The sequence below is a fragment of the Mugil cephalus genome, chromosome 8 (assembly GCF_022458985.1).
Source record: "Mugil cephalus isolate CIBA_MC_2020 chromosome 8, CIBA_Mcephalus_1.1, whole genome shotgun sequence".
In the NCBI taxonomy this organism is placed as follows: domain Eukaryota; kingdom Metazoa; phylum Chordata; class Actinopteri; order Mugiliformes; family Mugilidae; genus Mugil; species Mugil cephalus.
In genome coordinates this window covers 10,424,147-10,445,280 of record NC_061777.1, presented here as the reverse complement: position 1 = coordinate 10,445,280, position 21,134 = coordinate 10,424,147, and the positions used below count along the sequence as shown (strand labels likewise).

The following is a 21,134-nucleotide window of genomic DNA, read 5'->3' as shown; positions in this document are numbered from 1 at the left end:
GATATGCATTGTGTAATTATGGAGGGGTCCACCTGCAAAGGCTCCAAGTGCTGAGTCACTCGCTGAGGCACAGACTAAATGCTTTTATCCCAGACGCCTGGTCCATCTGAATGGAACATAATAGGCCATAAAGTGCTTTGCTAGCAGCGGCTGCTTGCCCCATGGCAAACCCTCGCCCCTCGCTCTCACTCACCCTACTCCAAATCTCATTTCGCCACTTTTATGGAAACAAAGGGTGTACGCGCTCTGCTTTAATTGCGTCGTTTTTCCTCCCATTTTCGGAGCTTTTTATTTTTTCCATCCTTTTTTCCTCGCAGGTCCCCTCGCAGTGCTTTCTCGGGCGGCCGCCGAGCAGCTCTCTCCCTTCTCACTTCGAGCCTTCTGCCTGCACTCCCTGTTTCTGATTCTTCCCCCTCCAGTGTTATGTGTGACTTCCTCTGCTGTTGCTGTTGCTGTTGCTGCTGCTGCTGCTGCTGTGTGTGCGTGCGGCACCTGTTTGGGATCGCTGTGTTTAGGGTCATGGCTGCAGGTCGTGCGTAATGAATAGCGGGGCTGTTGGTGAGGCACAACCGGTAGAGGAGGAGGTAGCCGGAGAATAGCTCACTAGTGGCGGAGAGAGGAGGTGGACGGACGGACGGATGGACGGATGGACGGACGGATGGAGGGAGGGAATAAAGGAATGAGGGAGCAGCAGCACCAGTAAGGGAGGAAGGGAAGATTGGTTGCAAAGCCAGTGAGCCTTAACCACCTTCTGTCAGTCTGTCTGCTCTCAGCGCTGTTTTCTCTCTCATAGGAATCTAATGGCTTTTCCACTGTCCTCTTTCCAAACCTCCACCACCGCCGTCCCCCCTCTCTCTCCTCTCTCCTCTCTCCTCTCCATCGCCGCGCTGTTTTTTCCCCCCCTTCTCACTCCTCTCCATCGCCTCTCACTTTCCGTTTCCCAGTTAAAAAATCTCCCATGATGTCTCCGTGCTGTCTTCCCTCGTTACCTCCCCTCCCTGTTTCTCTCCGTGCGTCCTTCCAGCTGCTGGCCAGGGGAACAGCTGACTAAATCTAAAGCTGGGGCCCCTGGCTCTGGCACCGGCCCCAAGCCCCAGCTCTGCCACAACCTCCTCCTATTCTCAGCCCCCCCCCCCTCCCCTGCCCCTCCTTCCCTCCCTGCTCTGGCCCCTAGCCCTGGCTCCTCTCTCAGCAACCCCAGCTCAGCCCTGGCCCTGCCTCTGAGCCTCGGCTCCAGCTCAGGCCGACTCTCAGCGGTTCCCTCCAACCATCCCACTTCGAAGCTGAAAAGCCTCAAAACCCTTCTCTTTCTTTCCCTCCGTTGTGCCTATAAGCCTGCCCTCTTTCTCTTCTACTTTTTCTGTTTTTTCACTCTGTATTTCTTGCTAATTCATCTGCTCTCCCTCCTCCCTCCTCCCTGCTTTGACAGGCTGTAGCCGGGCCCCTGGTACTGTCCCAACGTATCTGGACTGAGGCCTCATCCAGGTTGGCTGCAGTTCAGTTCTCTGGCTCCTATACCCAGCTTCTGTAGCCAGGCTTCTTTCTCTCTCTGGCTAGTAACGTTAGTCACTGTAACTCATTGCAGCTCGCTTTTTTACTCCAAGCCACGCTCTGCTTGTGCATTTGGTCGTTCCTGGCTTCGGCGCTTCCCGTGGAGCTCCCCGACTCCATGTGTGTGTGTGTGTGTGTGTGTCTTTTTCGTCTCCTCGTTCATGTGCGCTCCCTCCACGCCCCGCGCACAAAAGCGTGCGTGCGTGCGTCGTGCGAAAGCGTGAAGCATATGACACATGATTGGCAGCAGGGGGAGGATGGGGAAAAGCAGGGAAAGGGGAAGTGGGCCTTGTCACATCTCCAGGCGAGCCGGGGGCTCAAGTTTGATCGCTGCCCAGGGACGGGAGCCTTTGTCCCCCCTCCCTTCCTCTGCGGCTGTCAGAGCGAGGGAGCGGGGCCCGTGTGATTAGGTCCAGGCCCGAGTTTCGGCATCACTCTTCCGAGCAGACGTTGCCCGCAGAAGACACATGTCAATGCTCTTCCTCCTCCCTGACACCCAACTGCTCGGAAACGAGCGGCCGAGGGCTGACAGGCTAAAGTCCAGAGTGCACCCCGCAGCTACAGTGGAATGCACTTTCTCTTTAAGTGGAAGCCGGCCAATGAAGCTCAGGCAGGAGGAAGTTTCGAGATTGTTTGCACCATCATCAGAATCTTCTGTGGGAAAAAAAAAAACAAAAAAAAAACTTGCAATTATTCCTGTCTGCCTAATGCCCAACGCGGATCCTTTCTCTGTTGTCACTGTTTGTTGTTGTGCTTTGGATTTGTGTGTATGTGCGGAGAGGAAATTGAAGGGGGGGAAAAGCAGCAAAAGTTTTTCCTTTGGAGTCACGTTTTCCCCCGTTGACTGACAGTTGAGGGACGATGAAAGCGAATCACGATGTGCCTCTGACTTCAAAGATTCTTGTGTTCCGCCATTTATTGCCAACAAGGCAACGACAACCTCTCCCAAGATGTGATTTTCTTTTCTTTTTTTAAAAAAAACAAAAAAAAGGGGGGGAACGAATAAGAAGAAACAGAGGCATATGACAAAGAAGCCACCATCCAAACAGCTAGAGGGCGTAGAGTGAGGAGGAGGGGTGCTAAATAATCAGACCTAAGCTCTGTAACCGAATCGGACTGCTTTTCCAAAGCGTTTTCAATCAAGGCTGGCTTTTGATGCTCGCTGATTCTGATACCGGGGACTGTGGAAGTAGTGGTGGGCTTGAATTCGCGGAGAACTCTCTCTGCTTTGGGGGCTAAGCTTCAGTTTTGGTAATTAAGTAAGTATTAAGCCTAAGATGAAGTAAGCCGCTTGGTTCTGCTCACCTAACCTCTTTCTCTCTCGTTTATTCTTCCTCTTGTTCGGATGGCACCCATTGACTGCCGCTGACCTAATTTGGGCAAATTTCACTGACCTACTTCATGGGTGAATGCTGACTAGCCCACGGGAAGGGAATTCTCTCACACACATGCACACACATTATTTTTCTCTCCTTACGATTAATATGCCGACAATCAATTTCATGTATTGCGGTGGCGGAGCGAGTGCCCCCCTTCGGTTGTGCCCTACACCCCCCAACCCCCCACCCCTTGATCCCCAGTCAGGGCCCCCTGCACTGACGTCCTTCAGCAGTCTGGCATCTCAAATGAACATAATGAGCATCTCAAAGTACAAGCACATAGTAAAATGTAAACAAAGCAGTTGGCCTTTGTTTTAATGTGGCCTCAGAGGTGACATAGTCCTTCACTTGACAAGTCTCTGAAGAGTTATAATCAACATAATTGCGGCGGGATATGCCCGTTCTTCTGTCATCTATGAAAATGCTAATTTGAGCAAATTTAACCAAATAATCTGGAGATGCTCTGAGTGCGCGGACAATCACAGTAATTATTTTTGCAAAGTTAGAAGGATTGAGACTATTGCCCACAGAGCAGTAGTGATCCCATTGAGGAGGATTAATTCAGGCGTCGTTGCATTCCTCTTGCAGATTATTGCCCAGTTGACTGGACACGCGCGATCCTCTGGGGGGGGTTTTTGAAAAAGGTGTTGTCACAGTTGGATTAGTTCGGTGAGAATGATTTGCAGTAGGCCTCCCTGCCCGCAGTCCCCTGCAAGGACACACGGCAGCCGGACTCTTAACGCGAATCCGGGTTTCGGTCACGTTCCCGTGTTATTCTTTGGGAGCTTTCGTGCAGCTTTGCTTGTGTGCATTTGACAAAGAACGAGAGAAGTATTTGCGTCTTTTTCTCCGTCTGTGCGGATCTGCTCGCCTGTGTTTGCCCACATCTACGTACAGTGTGTGCCCCCACAAACACAGCCGCCCCCCCGGACGCGAACGCGCGCGTACGTACGGACATGTGTCGTCATGGCAACTCATACAGATGTCAACAAAAGGGGCTGCAGGGTGAATGTCGTCTCCCTCTCGTCCGGCAGGGTGCAATTTGTTTCAATGTAGCCACGAGAGGCGGCTATTTACATGAAACGAGAGACGTTTCTGGGAAATGGGGGTCTCTCGGAAGGTTTTTGATGTCGGCCGCCTGCTTTTAGCCCGAGAGTGGAAACCTTAACCATCCAGAGGCGGAAGCGGAGCGGGAGAGGAGTGAGATGTGAACCTACCGAGAGGGCTCGGTTCCCTAGTGTGGTTGCGGCTCTTCACCCTGAGAGTCTCTCGTCGTTTCCCCTCAACACTCGGGGAAAGGCCGAGCGTAGCGTGTGATTTTAGATGCTTACAGTTTGCACGGAGTAAATCTAACCCCCTTGCTTTATAGCTGATCCTTAAGAGAGTGGTGCTAACATCAACGTCAATATTTACAGGAATAGCCCGCGGGCAAGTGAATCGACCACCTCGATTCAACTGAGACGCATTCAACCTTTCTCTCCCACCCTCACCCCCTCCCTCCCCCCTTCTTTCTCTCTCCCCCTCACTTGTCTTCATCCCGGTTATTCCCGTTCTCTGCAACGGCGCCAGGTGGCTGAGAGATTTGTCTTTGGGTTGCCTTTGTTTTGTGTGTGTGTGTGCACAGACAAGGTGCGTCCTCTGTACGTGTGCGCGGCGTCTTTGATAGGGGCAAGGATTTGACACAGGCTCCCCGGCTGCTGGAGAGATGCTGGATGACGCGCGTCAAGGGATATTAAATGTGAGAGAACCTCCCCTCCTCCCTCCGTCGCCCCCCACTGCCCCCCGCCCCGGCTCTGCCCACCCTGCCACGGTGGACACTGTCTGGTGTGGTTAGTGTGAGCTATGACACTTTTTTTTATTTTTTTTTTTCACTGGAGAGAGGTGGAGTGGTGGGGGGGACACATTTGATGTACGAGACCTCGCGTGTCTGTGTGCCGAGTGGACACTTTGGCCTACATAAGCTCCTGGAAGGTCGAGAGATATCCGGCTGAATGTAAATGGAAAAAAAATAGCCCCCACCTGTGCTGCGTTACACGTCCAAACAAATCTGCGCGAAGGTGGTGGTGCGTGTGTGTCAGTTGCACATTCATCAGCGGCAAATTAACGTGTGTATTTTAGTGTTTGCCGTGCCTTTTGTCTTGTCTTCAAAGAGAGCTATCACTGCAAATCCAGGTCGCTCTCAGACAGGCCGCCTCCCTTTTCAGATTCAGACGAGGTTCTCATCGTCACCTGACGCTGAAGACGCATGTGCTTGTTCAGCCGCCGCAGTGGAAAGGGAAGCGAAAAGGTTAACTTTGTAGTGTTTACTCATGCATCTGCTTCCGTCTGTGTCAGGTAATAATGTGGAAGTATGAGTGAGCGGGCCTGTGTGCTGAGCTCGGGGCCTAGACCAGGATGTGGTGTGTGGCGGCGAGCGGAGAGCGGCAAGCGTGACCTCAGTGACTCCAGGAAGGAAGGGGTTAAACGCGAGCAAGCATGGCTCCACGGGCTGCGTTACGCAAACTGGCGGCTGGCTGGAGCTGAAAAGGGAAGTGCTGAGCTCAGAGGAACACTGGCTCAGAGCCATCTCTCCCTCCCTCCTCCCTTCTCCGAAACTCCCCCTCCCCTCTGCCAACCCAACACCCCCCCCCCCCCCACACACACACCCCACACCCCCCTTCACCGTCCTCCCCGCCTCCCCGCTACAGCTGAGCACTCCCCATGCTTCCAACTGCCAGGCGTGGTGATGTGTGTTTGTGTGCCTGTGCTGGAATGCAGCTTCCCCCTCGGCTGGGCCCTGTGTGTGTGTGTGCGCGTGTGTGTGTGTGTATGTGTGTTAGTGTTTGTGTGTGGGTATGTGCACGTGTGTGTTTGTCTGGAATGATGCCTCCCCTTGTCTAGTGTGTGACGTCAGTACACACAACGGGTCAGCTTAGGGCTAGGCTACATTCTGAGTGTGTATGTGTGTGTGTGTGTGTGTGTGTCATGGGAGGGGGGAACGGAGGAGGAGTTAGTTATTGGAGAGAGAAAAAGGAAAGAGGTGGGGCTGTTTGTGAGCAGAAGGAGGTTGACTGCAGGGAGTCACTGAAGCCAGTATGCGTGCATGCATGAAGGCATCATGAGTGTGTGTCAGAGGGTTGGGTTGTGTGTGTGTGTGTGTGTGTGTGTGTGTGTGTGTGTAGCGTGTGCGTGCATGTGTCTGCTGGAGTATGTCGGGTGACTTTCCAAACGAAATGGGAAGGGTAAAGAGTGTAAGGTTATTTCCTGGCGTGGAGAAGTGAACCTAAAAGCGCACATACTCGAACATGTGCGCACACAGTCATGCGGTAGTTTTCAGGCGGGTGCCGTTAGCGCCCGGCTATTTTCATATGCAAATAAATTCAGCCACTTTAGCTTTCACAGTGGCTTTTTTGTCCGTGCGCTTTGCTAGCGTCGCGGAATCTCTCGGACATATTTTGTTCTGGTTTTGGCCTTTTTGGTTATGTTTCAGCTTTCATGTCCAGGCATATTTTTGGAAAACTGCTTGATCAAAAAGATTAATTACCAAAGAATTTGTGGGTCAAAGCTCGAATTAAGCGAGCGAAACGCATCTGTAATCAGTTCTGACATCCGCTAAAAAATGGGATTTGTTTCAATGTGATTGATTGCAAATTATACATAAACGCCAACAAATACACAAAGCCAAGATCTGTGAAAACTGAATTGCCTTTATTCTTTGTTTATTCTTAATATATTAAGCCAAAACAAGGCCAGATCCAGACTCGGTTTCCTTCACGGAAACCTGCTGCTGTGATGTCCTGACTCTATAGGTTTGTCATTACAAAGATACTCTAGTGCTGAAGTAGCAGACAATGGCTTTTCAATGGATCCCATTACCTCCATCTATAGCTTACGTGGCTCTGCTGGGACAGACCTCTGCTAATTACGCACATTCATTTCCAGCCAGCTGTAATTTCATTCACACTAATGAACCTTGCACACGGATTGGGATAATGTATAGTTAATGTACAGGCGGGAGGCGGAATTAGCTGGCTGCTTGCTCCTCCGGTGACAGAAATTTGTTTAATAGCGACTAAACAGACACCTCGCCCAATACCAAACAGGTGCTCCTCTTAAATTACATTTAATGGGGATTTTAGACCAAAACCTTAAATCGTTAGTTGTACGGGACAATAATAACATCTTTTTTCATGTTATAAGTCGCTAGTCGTGACACATGTTGTGTGCAGCCACACCGATCAACCAGTGTGCAATGTTCTGCTGGGAAACTTTTGCGCCTGGCATTAGTGTTACTTTATACATGTTCCACCAACCTAGACCAGACCAGACACCCCCACTTCAGATTCCCAGCAGGATGCACGCACAAACACTGTTTAGGAACGACTAAAATAACATGAAAAATGGCGCAAGGTGTCGACCTGGCCTCCGCATTCATTAGATCCCAAACTGATCAAGTATCTGGGTTATGCACTGGAACAAGGCTGATCCGCTGAGGCCCCTCACCTCAACCCATGGGTATGTAAGGACCCTCGCTAACAATATGCTGTTGTTAGAAGGCCCATGTCCATTCTCTGATGAGTCAGAACTGGTTTGGAGGCACAAGGGAGACCTACACAATATTAGTTGGTCATAATGTTATGGCTGATCAGTGTTTTTGAAAGAGCTGCACGAGGAGACGGAAGTAGCACTCCTGTTTGTACAGTGAAGATGAAGCTAATGTCTGCAGCTGGTTTATGTAGGTTTATCTCAGCATGGATGTTAAACCCTGGGGTAAACAGCTAGCATGGCTCTAAATGTGACATAATCCACCTACCAGCAGGGAAACAAGGAATTGTTGTTTGTCTGGCAAATAAGCCAAGTGTTAACTAAAACCTGTCTTAGCTGCATATAATGGATTTGGATATAATGGTTTATTTACCATTGAAAGGCGTCAGGCTTGATTTACTCCAAGTTCTCAGTCTTTTCGCTAAGCTAAGCTAAGCTACACCGACCAACTGCTGGCTCCAGCTTCCTATTTACTGCTAAGGCAAACAAACCAACCCTTTTAACGGCATTTCACCCCTGCTGATTCTCTAAGAGAAGATCCAGAAAGAGGAATTTAAGGTTCCTCGCAATCAGGGCCACTCTTGGTTATCACTTCATCCCGTCTCGCTCCCTTCCCCGAGCGGAGGCTCCGCTGTCTCTCCGTGAAGGTCGGCTTTCTGAACCTTTGGGATCAGTCAGCAGGGGAGTAACACCAGCTCTGCCTGACAGGCCCAATCCAGCAAAATTAGAATCCATTTTGAAAGTGATAGTTAGAAAATTGCAAGTCATTCCTGATGTGCCGCGTGGCAACTAAGTGGCAGCAGCCCAGTAGTCGACTGTCATTTCAACCGCCAGCTGATGACAACTCCAATCATCCACACAGCCGTCATCGCTCACGCTCACGCACACACACACACACACCGATCTTCTTTCCCTCCCATCCCTATGATTAGCATTCAGATTTTGCTGTCAGAATCTCAAGCGGAAGTAAAAGCATTGAAATTCATAGAATATCTCAAAACATTAATTTATGCTCGTTTGTGTCTGTCTAGATCGGCGTTCAGGCTGCGAAGGACTGTGTGTTGGTGTGTGTGTGTGTGTTTGTGTGAATGTGCGGGGTGATGAAAACGCACCCGGAGAGAAAAAAGGGCTTTTTGGTTCACCAGTGGGGTTTAAGGCAGAAATATGGCCGCCCCCCTGGAGCTCAGTTGTGTTTTTCCAGCCTGTCCCACACCTAGGACACACACATGCACACACTCGCCCGGAGCAAGGTCTCCTGCAGAATAGCACTGATCTGTTTATAGTCTCCGTATGGGTTCTTCCTTATAGGACCACACAGGCATGCATGTATTGTTACTCAGAGAGGCCTCCCCTCTAAGACACTAAAAAGGCCTTGTATTTGTCTTTGTAACCTTATTAATTGGGCCAGTTCAAGGAGCCGCTTTGAGGCAAATGCTCCTTTGGCGGTGGGTGGGATGGAGTGTTACAGTTGGGGGTTGCCCAGCAATTCCCAACCCTTCCCCGACCTGCGCCACAGCCTTACTTTTCTTCAGCCGTGGTTCAGATCTCCTTTCACTGGGGCCTCTCGTTTCAATCCGACCAAACGGATTGGATTCCAGTCCAATAGTCTTTTTTTCTCCGAAAAGGTTTTAACAGGCTGTCTTTGGTCAACACGGAGTGGAATCCTGCGTTAAAGTTCAAACTACTGCAGGTGGTCCTCGCCCGGATCAGAGTAGCTCTGGCAGGGTTGAGTCAGATTTAGGTGTTGCTCTCCGTCTGTCTGCAGCTCATGAGGTAATTTGATTAATGTGCAAGGCTAAAGTGAATCCTCGCAGGCGAATGGGCCTTAAATATCTATTTGCTCTCTCTGTTTCTCCCTCTTTCCCTTTGTTGACTTGCTTTCACACCGGCCCATTTGTTTCATCTTGTTTCCCCCTGCTGAAATCCATCATGTATTCAGACTCGATCGCAAACACGCACCAGCACGCGCACAAACACAACGGATGAGTGCTGTCTGAACTGCACGGTGCCATATTAGATTTAGGTGACAGTCACTCATGAACCAATTCAGCCAATAAACTTAATGACCTTCCCACTGCTGGGCCTGAATTTTCTCCATTGACTTGGAATCTTAATTTGATTGCGGAAATATATGTATGTTGCTCAATCTAATTTAGTTCGGAGATTTTGGAACACTGGGCACTTTTGTGCTTAGGCAAGCAGACCTTTCATGGCCGGCCCTGATCCCCGCCGACTGCCTTCATGTGGGAGGCTCAATCTTGTTTTATAGGGAGCGTATAAAGGCAGCATTCTTCCGTCACGGCAGATGTATGTTGAAGGAGCTGCAGGTCTTAGTCGAGGTCTCTCCTCCCTGAAATAAGAGTGGGAGTCCGGTATTTCTGTGGGGCCCCTTGTTGTTGAATAGACAGAAGTGGTCCTAGCTGGTCAAGAGAGCACATGCTGGCTTATCGGCACTTAAACAAGTTCAAAACGAAAGATGGAGTGAAGGGCAATTTAGAGGAATGCTTTTGATGTGGCTCCCAAAAAGACTGTGGGTGGTCCAGAGGCGTTTGTGGGATTTCAACAGATATTTATATGTCTATATATATATATATACATATACTATATATATATTTATATGCTCATTCTCGCTAGCTCTTTTACAAACTGTTCACTGCCTTTAACAGATCTTTGGGCCAAGAGTGATTTCACCAGGGCGGTCAGAAGGGGTTTCTAGGGCAACCTCACAGAGGCCTTGTTCTAAAAATGGCCGCCATGGTTACTTTGAAAGCCAATCCCGGCCTCTTGAACATGCACAGAAAAGGGCCCTGAGCACCACTCGGGGAGGGGAGCTCGGTGGACTGGGTGAGGGGGAAACCAGGCTCTTTAATAGCTAGCACATGAGACATCGATGGTTTCATACCCGCCCAACCAGGAGTCATGGGAGGTGTGTGCGTGCATGCTCGTGCGTGCGTGTGTTTGTGTTGCGTGTGTACCTAAACAGTAATATCCCTGTACTCAGCGCTTGGCTAAATTAAAAGGGCATTTTTGGCGCGGGGGGCAGTTTTTGGTGCCCAGACGATTGGACGGGGAAAGGCGAAACTCATTACCTACCCATCTGTCAGAGAGTGAGAGAGAAAGAGCTGTGGGAATGTGGATGGAGGGAGGCAGGGATGAAAGGGGGCTGGAAGGCGAGAGGGAGCGAGAGTGTCCGCTAAAAGCAAAGGGAAACACGACAGAAGTTTGCTTTTCGAACACTTAAGTCCTTTATCACTCTTTAGTTTTTCATACTCCACGTGTTTTGAATAAAATAAAAAAAAGTATCCCTGTTAATTTTCCCTATGGGAAAGAAAACATTTGCAAAAGAAAGTGCAGCTGCTTTTACAGCCCTCTGATAAGTGTGTGTGTCTGTGTGTGTGTGTGTGTGTGTATCAGAGGTTGATTTTTCTTTGAGCTCTCTCAGCCCCACATGTTTTTGATGTTCTCTGTTTCTCTCCCCTCTCTGGACCTGGGGCCACTTTTGAAACACCAGCTTGATTCGCGCGCGCGCGCGCGCACACACACACACACACACACACACACACACACACACACACACACACACACACACACACACGCACGGACACACACACACACGCACGGACAGGAGTAAATGTAGGAAGTACTCAATAACCTTCGCTCATTTGTACATTGTTACGCAGCTAAATAAGTTAGCTTTCCATTCTCCAACCAGCTGCGCCATGCAAACGCCTTTGTCTCCTCTCCGATTGTCTCCGTACGTCTCTCCCCGTCCTGCGCTCTGTCTCCCACAGCTGTAGACGTATAGGCTTTGATCGCTGCGGATGCGAGCGGCTGCCATATTCGATCCACACCACTCTTGTGTGGATATTGCTAACGAACATGTACTCCTTTTGCCAGCTGGCTTTCAGAATGGAAAGGCATATCTCCGTGGCGAGTTTTTTTTTTTTTTTTTGCAGCCATGCACAGTTAGATATTTGCAGCCAACGCTTCTTGGTTCTGCAGATAACACGGCGCAAAAGGACACATGCAACGGGACAGTGCTACTTTGAATTTGTGTTTTTGAATTTTTGACTGATACGACCGCACTGGATCTGTGTGTTTCTGTTTTTCCTGCTCAAACTGTGTGCTTTTTTTTTTATTTTTGTACACCTCCCCGAGGGTATATCCAACACTGTAGGCAAGGGTCCTGACCCTGTTTACTACCGTCTCCTTTTCTGCTTCATATTTACCTGCTTTCTTGCTTCTTCTCTTCAGAAAGAGAAGCTACTTTGACCTCTGTTGCTTGTGTAACCCCTTTCCATCTATAGCCTATGAAATATTCAACTCCCACCCCTCCCCTCTTACCTAATATGGAGGCCCAGGAAACACTTTGATGTATGCGTTAATACATGCTTGATATCACGGCGTCGTGTGCGCTCAGCCCTTTGATACACATATTAAAGATATGTACGTCTTCGCCTGGTCCGCATGAATTTCAGACATCTCTCCTGAGCGCATAAATGCATTCATAAGCTGGTCTCCATCTCTCCTAACCACTCCCATTATTAATAAATGCATGATCCCACGCTGCGCGCCAGTGTGCGCGAGCACGTTTGTCTCTTTCATATGCTCATGAGTGCGCGCGCGCGCGTGTGATTTAGGACACTGGCGGGGCCCCACCTGGCTCATTCATATTCATTCTCGCGTACTGACAAGCCACGCCTCCGAGCAGCGAAGTCAGGACAAGATCAAACATCATAGTCAAACAAGAGAGGCTGTATAATTCATAGTGGAACAGTCGCGTTCGCCGCTCACTTCCCCGTCTCGTTCTCACATCCGCTTCCCTGCATTTAGTTTTCTGTCGGACTCATTTCGGCCTTGCAGCGGACCGTGCATCTGGTCCCGATCGCTTCTCGGGTTAAGAGGACACGAGGCCTTTTGGTGTAATGAGTCTGTTTAACACGACTCCACCTCGATTGTGCCCTTCGCTCCGTTTTCCACGTTCCCTTTTTCACTTAAGAGATGTTTAGTCAAAACTTACACTAGGTGCCTCTCGGCGGAGACTGATTTTATTATTGCCTCTCTTTACTGATAATTGGTTCAACCTCTGATCCTGTTGTAACGATCAAAGTTGCTCAGGGTGAGATTTAATTACAAAAATGCTGTATTGTAACTAGACGAGGAAAACAAGGACACTGAGTAAAGACGGACAGAAAAAGAAACATCACAATATCAGAGTGGCCTCGGACAAAACTGCTAAAAATCAAAAGGCATTCATTTGGCTATTATATACTCTCAAGTTTTGAGTTTAGCTTTTAGTGAGATTTTTTTACTTGAGAGATGGGGGCTGTTTAAAGATAAGATGATTCATAAACAAATATCGCACATAGTTCCTATACTTAATAAGCAACTATTGTAACATAATAATAATATATTATTAGAATACTACTAATAATAATTTATTATTACTATTATTATTATTATTATTATGAAGTGATGAAGTAATTACCAAAACGCGGCCTTCCACTTCCAGTTCTTCTTTGACGAGTGCATATTTTCGCGCAATTATGGAAGGCGTGGTTAGGGCGCTCCTATTTCACCTGGCAACAACAAATACTATTTTCTCATTGGCTGGTCGCTGATATTTTCTGATTGATTGGTCACTGATTGAAGCAGAGCAGCCTGCCATCGCCGTATCTATTCATGGTTTACTTATCTGATTTAAAGTCTGTGTGCGGCGGTTTTTTATCATTTTTTCGGCGTGAGAAATGTCATGTGTGGCGTGAGAGCGTGTGAACTTATTGAAATGCGAGCGAGCCCTGATATAGGCTACTGCAAAGACAAATAAATGAAAAAAAATATGTATATATGAATGTAATAAACAAAAAATAAGACAGTAGGAAGATATGAAAGATGCGCTTAAATATGAAAAACTGGTCCTAATTGTGCCCCCTTTGCCTTCAGGTTTCCATCTGAGCGGCACCGTGACGGACCCCGCCACGCCCTCGTCCCCGGAGCTCGTGTGCAGCGTCAGCGTCAGCTTCGACCGCTGCAAGATCACGGCGGTAACGTGCACCTGCGGGAACAAAGACATCTTCTACTGCGCTCACGTAGTGGCGCTGTCGCTTTACAGAGTACGGAAGCCCGAGCAGGTCAAACTGCACCTGCCCATCTCAGAGACCCTGTTCCAGATGAGCAGAGACCAGCTGCAGAAGTTCGTCCAGTATCTGATTTCGGTCCACCACACGGAGGTGCTGCCCACGGCGCAGAAGCTGGCTGACGAGATTCTGTCACAGAACTCTGAGATCAACCAGGTCCACGGTGAGGAAATGTGTGTGTGTGTGTGTGTGTGTGTGTGTGTGTGTGTGTGTGTGTGTGTGTGTGTGTGTTAGAGGCCACGGGCATGAAGACAAGTGCCTGTAGGTTTTACACACATTTTCCTGCCTTTACATGCATAAGTATTGACTTTGTGATGAAGGTAAAGCGTGGCAGGATCAATGTTACTCATTAATGAGATCCAGACGGCAAAGGAGAGGCTCTGCGGCTGTAATCAACACTATAGACCTGTGAGAGGGGAGAAAGAGCAAGGCAGAGACAGAGATGCAGAGGTTAGGTGAGAGCGAAAGAAAGCTGCATATCTCCCATTATCAATACTGTACTTGCAGCTCCCCTTGACGACATAGAAACAGAAGGGCAAATGGCACAGAAAGATAACACGGTGAACACAGGAAGCTGTAAAGGCTTGGGATGTGTTATTATCAGAGTGTGTAATTCTGAAGTGGCGATAAAGGAGGCAAAAAGGAGGTCACGATGAGATGTCCGAAATAAAAAGAGCACGGGAAACAGACTCGGAGGAAGGACACCTATGAGGAAGCTGAGAGAGAGAGGAAGGAGGGAGACACAAAGAAAGAACAGCAAAGACTGGGGCATCTGGGAATGAACAGATCCAGAGTTGAATTAGTCCAATTTGATTACTCAGTTTATGGGTCAGTTCGGGTTTTATTTACCTCCTCTGTCCAAGGAAAGCCTTTTTTGCTGAATAATCACGCATGCAGTTGACAAAGTGAAAGTTTTGGGCAAATTTTAGACAATCAGAATAACTGAATTCATTATTTGCACAGTTTAGGTTTCAGAAACACTTATGGAAGAGGGTGGACTACATGAAATGACTCCACATTAATATTATTTAGAGTAAATTACATTGCCTCTCCAACCCCTCCTTCCGGGGGGGGGGGTTCTTGTTTTTGCAAACCACTGCAGACATAAATAAATGTATTCACTGATTTATAAACAGGAGTCACAGTCTGAGATCAAGCTTTTGTGTTATGTGGCTGTTTGAGAGGGTTTGTTTTATGAGGATAAAGGCTGAACTCAGTGACACTCTAGCTTTTCAATGATAAAATCCACACTTTGCTGTATGTTATTTTATGCATTTTTTATAAAAAAAACATTGCTATGCTTTTAATCAGCGGCTCAATGTGTATATATACATATATTCTATATATATGTGTGTGTAATGTTATGTGTGTATGCAGGGGCCCCGGACCCCACAGCGGGAGCCAGCGTTGACGACGAGAACTGCTGGCACCTGGATGAGGAGCAGGTTCAGGAGCAAGTGAAGCTCTTCCTGTCCCAGGGAGGATACCATGGCTCGGGCAAGCAGCTCAACCTGCTCTTCAGCAAGGTCGGCGACATTCATCCATTCACATAGAGAACATAACAGCACGCATGCAGCACATGCCAGCCCGCAGTCGCTCACGGCCACTCCGCCCGTGAACGTTGTGCCTCTCCTCACCCATCAGGTGTTCCTGTTTTTCTCCAAGAAGCACGGCCTTGCATCCTTTTAATAAATATTCTCTCCCTTTCTCCGCTGCACTTCTGTGTTATCTTTTATTCCCCGAAGGAGTAAAAGATAATACATAATGCACATACATTAAAGGCCATGCTGTCTCTTAGCTAGAGCTAATTGCAGGAGGGAGGGGAAGTATAAGATAAAGAGAGAAAAAAAAAGAGAATAGAAAGAGGGGAAGCTTGCACAATCTACCGCTCAGTACCCATGATTAAGCGATTACATGAGAGATGTGTGGTTGCCTGGTATTGCGGCGGCATAGCTAGGCCAGCATTAATGCGCTGTGTGCTATGTAAAGACTGCAGGCCAAGGCCATTATCATCCAGCCGGACCGGCTGCAGAGAATATCGCTCGGCTTCGTGCTCTTTGTTGCCTGACATATCCTGTTCGGCGCACGCACACCCCACCGACAGCCACCTTGCGCAAACGCATTCACGCTCACGCACTCGCGCTGAGAGTCGTGTACACACTTGTACGTACCCAGGGCCGCCCTTAAATAATAAAAACACACTTAACCGTATTTGCATTGTGAATCTACAGTGAGTGGCACGCATGTTAATGTGAATATCGGTCTTACTTGTGTATTTAAACCAGTGTTCACCTGGATTTCATGCCCCCCCTCCTCCCCCACCACCACACACACCCAAATGGGGGTTGTGCTTCCCGCTATCAGAAGATGCCGACCGCCCTAGTTTACAATAAGCGAGTCCCTCTTGCGATTGGCTCAGAACGTCTTCCAGTGAAAGACGGAGAGGAGAACTCAGCGGCTGGCTGTGCACCAAAAAATAAAAAATAGTTCCAAGCATTTCTTTTGTTCATTATGTTTTTTCCACACGCTTTTTTTTTTTCCCATTCTTTATCGACCCCAGCAATGAATGCGGGCGGAACTCTGTATTTTTTTTACTTTTTTTTACTTCATAAAAGACGAAGTAAATTCTGAAAATATTTAATCTCGAAACACAATACTCCGTTGTGCGCAGGTGAATGGGTTTTTTTTTTTTCCGCGCGACCTCTAGTTTGGAAGAATATTCAAACCAGAAAACTATTTGGAGGACATGAATGGTTATTGATTTACCAAAGTCAAGATTTTTATTAAAAACACAAGGGCAAATAGAAAGTGCAACATTTAAGAAAAAAAAAAAACTTTTTGAAGTGAGTTTTGCAGCTGGAGAAACTTGACGTGAACGTTGGCGTTAAGTGGACACTGGCTGTGTAGCGTAGTGTAACCCTGGTAAATGAGTGCCGTGCATGAATTGTGTGTAGAAGCATGTGTGTGACAGGCACCCCCACCCCGTAGCCCGTATCCTTATCCATATCCAGCAGGATGCAGCCTGACACATGCACAAAAAAAACATGTATAGCTTGTATTTAAAATAAATGGCATCCATGCTTGTGAGTGTAATATACTTTGTACTGTTGGCTGCAAGAGCTGGTTGGTGTCTTTCGTGGACCCAGCTCTGGGTGCATGACGCCGGTGTAAATGATGTGTGTGTGTGGTCCTGTCCTCCCCTGTCTCCTCCTCTAGGTGAGGGAGATGCTGAAGATGCGTGACTCCAACGGAGCGAGGATGTTAACACTGATCACGGAGCAGTTCATGGCCGACCCTCGGCTGGCGCTGTGGAGACAGCAGGGCACCACCATGACCGACAAGTACAGACAGCTCTGGGACGAGTTGGGTGAGGGCAAAAAAAAAAAAAAAAAGGAGAAGAGACACACCACACACAACGTACTGTCCCATGAATGTGCACACACACACCACACGCACGCACAGTCGCACATATGCGCACCTCCTTCTCCGCCAGGCACAGACAGATTTAGCAAGGTGGGTGATCGGAGCCAGACGCCGACCGCTCGCGCATTCTTTTCCCCCCCGTTTGTTTGTTTGTCCTCCGTGTCCAAGAAAGCCCACGCAGATGCGCAGGCGCTCGCCGCTGACAGTGACTTTTTTTCGATGCGCGCCTTTAAAAGCCGTTTAACGCAGCGCGCCGCTCCTCGTCAAAAAGGCCCAAATATTATAACCTCCGCCGCGTTTCCAAACACGCTCGCATTATATATTTAGTTGATGTGACAGAGTGCCGCTCGCCGCGCACTTGTTTGGTTTGATATGGCGTGTAGCTCTTTTGACAGACGTACTGTACCTACAGAAAAAAGCACTTCCTCAAAAAGCCGCAGAACCAACAGGCCCGTCACCAGGACAGCAGCCGTGTTGTCTCCCGTCTTTGTTGTTTTTCCTCTTGTGTCTCGGTTGATGTTGATGCCGCTGCCGCTGCCGCTCTTGTTGATGATGATGTTCGTTTTCTCCCTTTGGTCTTGTTCTGCACTTTGTGAGGACAGCGCAGTGATCTCATCTGTTTCAATCCCACGTATTTTTGGAAGTGTGTGTACGGTCTCTTTGAAGTCCACACTTCAAACCCTTCTTCCAAAGTCCTTATCACTCCCCCTGATGTGTGGTGAATGCTGCCTCTCGGCGCCTCTCTCTCTCTCACTTTCTTTCTCTCCCTCTTTTGTCTTTCCTCCTCTGCGAGTCGCAGCTACTCCTCTCCTCCAGACACAAAGCCATGCCTCGTTCGCTTGTCCTCACCCATGTCTCCTCGTCCAAATCATCTCCACTCTCATTATCTTTCACGCTTTTTTTATGCCCCCCCCCCCCCACACACACGCTCTTCGTATTCTGCCTCTGTCCTTGTCTTCGTCCTTTCTCCCAAACACTGTCTGCCTCCGCACATGCTCGCCCGTAACACAATCGCGCATACACACACATGCACACACACACACGCGCGCACATGGAGAGTATGGAGAGTACATATCTCCAGCAGTCTTGAGAGTAAAATCTCTGAATGTGTTCGTATCCCCGGAGACGCAGACACTTTTCATATTCTGTTTGTTCCAATTTACTCCAAAATGATGTGTGTGCAGTCAGCGTTGCCTCGGGACTAGTTAACTTCTCTGTTTTCCCGGAGTTTTTCTATTCCAGTGCAAGATGGCGGCGTCTCGGAAAATGCGCCGTTAAAGAACGAGAGGCGGTGTTATGATGCCGCACATGTTCGAGGGCCGCCTCGAGCTTTCAGTCGTACATGATAACTGTATTTGGGATATCTCAAAAAAAAAAAAACAAACACACACATTCCTGCGTTTTATGAGTCACCGCTTACATTGTAGCCGCACGCTGAGAAGTAGGGCAGGCAGCTGAAGTTCATCAGTGTGTGTTGGTGTGTGTCCAGGTGCCCTGTGGATGTGCATCGTACTGAACCCACACTGTAAATCCGAGCAGAAGTCCTCATGGCTGCGCCAGCTGCGCAGATGGAACAGCGTGGACGTCTGCCCCTGGGAGGACGGTAACCACGGCAATGAGCTGCCCAACCTCACCCACTCACTGCCTCAGGGTGCCCATGGCAACCAAGGTCAGAGATTGACAAGTTTTATATGTGTCCGTCAATAACGTATTTGTAATGAGCTGCTGTGAAGGTGTGACATGTAGCGGGGAGTGAAGCCTCCGTCTGTTGTTGCGCAGCAAAGATTAGCGATCACTTAAAGGGTCCGCCTGCACGTATTTGTTTTTGTTTTGCTTCAATCAAATCGATCCACGATTTGGAAGTGGTTTCTTTCTTGTGTGTGTGTGTTTTTTTTTTCCTCTCAATGTAGCCAATTCACTGTCAAAGCTCGAAATGGCTCGGTTTGCACATACACAGTGGCTCTCTTCCTTTAAAACAGCCCAGGCAGATTTTTCTGTGGCGTAGAAGCCAGTTCAGGCTGCCAATCTTCTAGGTGATGGTTATGTTTATTTACACTAATTATGCTAATGCATGAAAATTAAGATGCTAATAGATATTTAAACGCTCCCAAGCAACCAATCGACCTGGCACGCGGGCCCTACCCCCCCTTTCCCTGACCATGTGTAGATGATGGAGCTTTAAATGTTTTAAAATCCTCCTCCTCCTCCTCCTCCTTCTCCTACAGAGATGCGCCCCCACAGGACTGTGTTCACACGGGCCATTGAAGCCTGCGACCTGCACTGGCAGGACCGACACCTTCAGCACATTATCGCCAGTGACCTCTATGCCAACTACTGTTACCATGACAACCAGGAGGGCTCCCTCTTCGACTCGCGCGGCTGGCCCTTATGGCACGGTAAGTCGGCGGCCGCGCGCGTGGGCGCGAGCGAGAGCGCGTGTCCGACGGCTTGTTCGCACACGCCGGTCGAACCTGTGAACTTCTCTTGCTCGGCGGGAGGAATGTTGAGATTAAAGCCTTGCCTCTTTCCCAGAGCACGTCCCGACAGCCTGCGCCAGAGTGGATGCCCTGCGCTCGCACGGTTACCCCAGAGAAGCCCTCCGCCTGGCCATCGCCGTGGTCAACACATTACGGAGGCAACAGCAGAGGCAACTGGAGCACTTTCGCCGGCACAAAAAAGGTGAATTATGTTTAGAGCGTAAAGCGATCAGGCATAACATTATGACCACCCGTAATATTACGTAGGTCTCCATTGTGCCTCCAAAACAGTTGTGACTCATCAGAGAATGAACATGGAACTTCTGAGGATGTCCTGTTGTGTCTGGAAACAGGATGTTGTTAGTGGGGGCCTTTGGGTTTTTGTGTGTGCGCCTGTGTCAGGCTGCATCCTGCTGGGGATGGCTGCTGCCATCAAGGAGTGTCATTGCTATAGGGTGGGAGTGCCTGTCCTGGTCTAGGTGGGTGCTACATGTCTAAGTAACATCCACAAAAATGCCAGGTTCAAAAAGTTTCCCAGCTTGAATTATCACAAGATGGTTAATGTTATTCACTTCTCCTGTCAGTGGTCATAATGTTGTGGCTGATCAGTGTAAGTTGACACGCAAGCTATTCTGACGTAATAAAAAAAAGAAAAAAAATACATAGACAGACAAAACACCAGCCACATTTGTCTCAAACACAATACAAGGGAAAATAAACGCGTGGACTTCTGTCTCAGATCTTTAATGCTTAACTTTAAATGTATTCATGGCGTTGTGACCTGCAGGGAATGCTTTCGGTCCCAGCTTTGTGTCACGCCCAGCTGCCCCTTTAAACTACAATGAAGGAAGTCCCCATCGTATTGTCCAGACACAACGTTTTTTTGTTCGGAGTGGCTTGCCTAACATCTCGAGTTTAAATAATTCATTCAGCCTGCCTAATCTCAGAGAGGACTGCGTTGAACACTTTGTTCAGGAAATAATGTCTGCGATTGTGTGCCCATCATTGAGTTTCAGATAAATGCTATAGATTTTCAGGAGCCGTTTTTTTTTTTTTTTAAATCGCTCTTAATTCTGTCCACATTGTTTTTTTTTTGCACTCTAGGAGAATAAGTCTGGGCTTTAATATTTGCAAGAACATAAAGTGACATGTACGGTTACATGTGCTTCCATTTAAACGCTGTATGTTCAGAATGCAGAGGCTGATAGTTTGCGTCCTGCACAGAATGTTCTTGTTATATTTGATCTACCCTGCAGTATTGAGAAAAAGAAAAAAAAACCTAGAGCCGACACTGTGAAACTTGTTCTTAAATCATCCGTTAAGGGAAGCTGCGGGAGTGGTAATTTTATCACCACTAGCAAGGACAAACAAATATGTGAATAACTGCATTTTTTAAAAAAAATTTTCCCGTGTTTGTCTCGTCTCCAGAATTGCTTCATAAAGGCCATACCTCCATAACCAACATGGAGGGCTGGGTGGGACACCCCCTGGATCCCATAGGTACGCTGTTCAGCACGCTGACGGAGTCGGGACGAGCGGGTGAGGAAGGCTCCATCACCTGCTTAGATCTTTCAGGTACTGCTGGATTAAAAAAAAAAAAATGAAAATGGCACCCTGAATAAAACCAGTAGACTTAAATGTGG

At 48.4% G+C, this 21,134-nt stretch overlaps 1 protein-coding gene across 2 annotated transcripts in view; it reads left to right on the top strand.

Annotated features, from left to right (window-relative positions):
• LOC125012341 (zinc finger SWIM domain-containing protein 6) overlaps window positions 1-21,134 on the top strand; it is a 46,249-nt gene that overhangs the window by 11,570 nt on the left and 13,545 nt on the right. Inside the window, exons 2-8 of one of the 2 annotated variants that reach the window (XM_047592237.1) lie at window positions 13,398-13,754; window positions 14,969-15,117; window positions 16,808-16,958; window positions 18,504-18,683; window positions 19,240-19,410; window positions 19,547-19,693; window positions 20,920-21,030. In XM_047592237.1, the coding sequence (XP_047448193.1) occupies window positions 13,398-13,754; window positions 14,969-15,117; window positions 16,808-16,958; window positions 18,504-18,683; window positions 19,240-19,410; window positions 19,547-19,693; window positions 20,920-21,030 (1,266 nt within the window). Of the gene's footprint in view, window positions 1-13,397; window positions 13,755-14,968; window positions 15,118-16,807; window positions 16,959-18,503; window positions 18,684-19,239; window positions 19,411-19,546; window positions 19,694-20,919; window positions 21,067-21,134 lie in introns of both variants that reach the window. The other variant, XM_047592236.1, reaches the window with a different exon arrangement.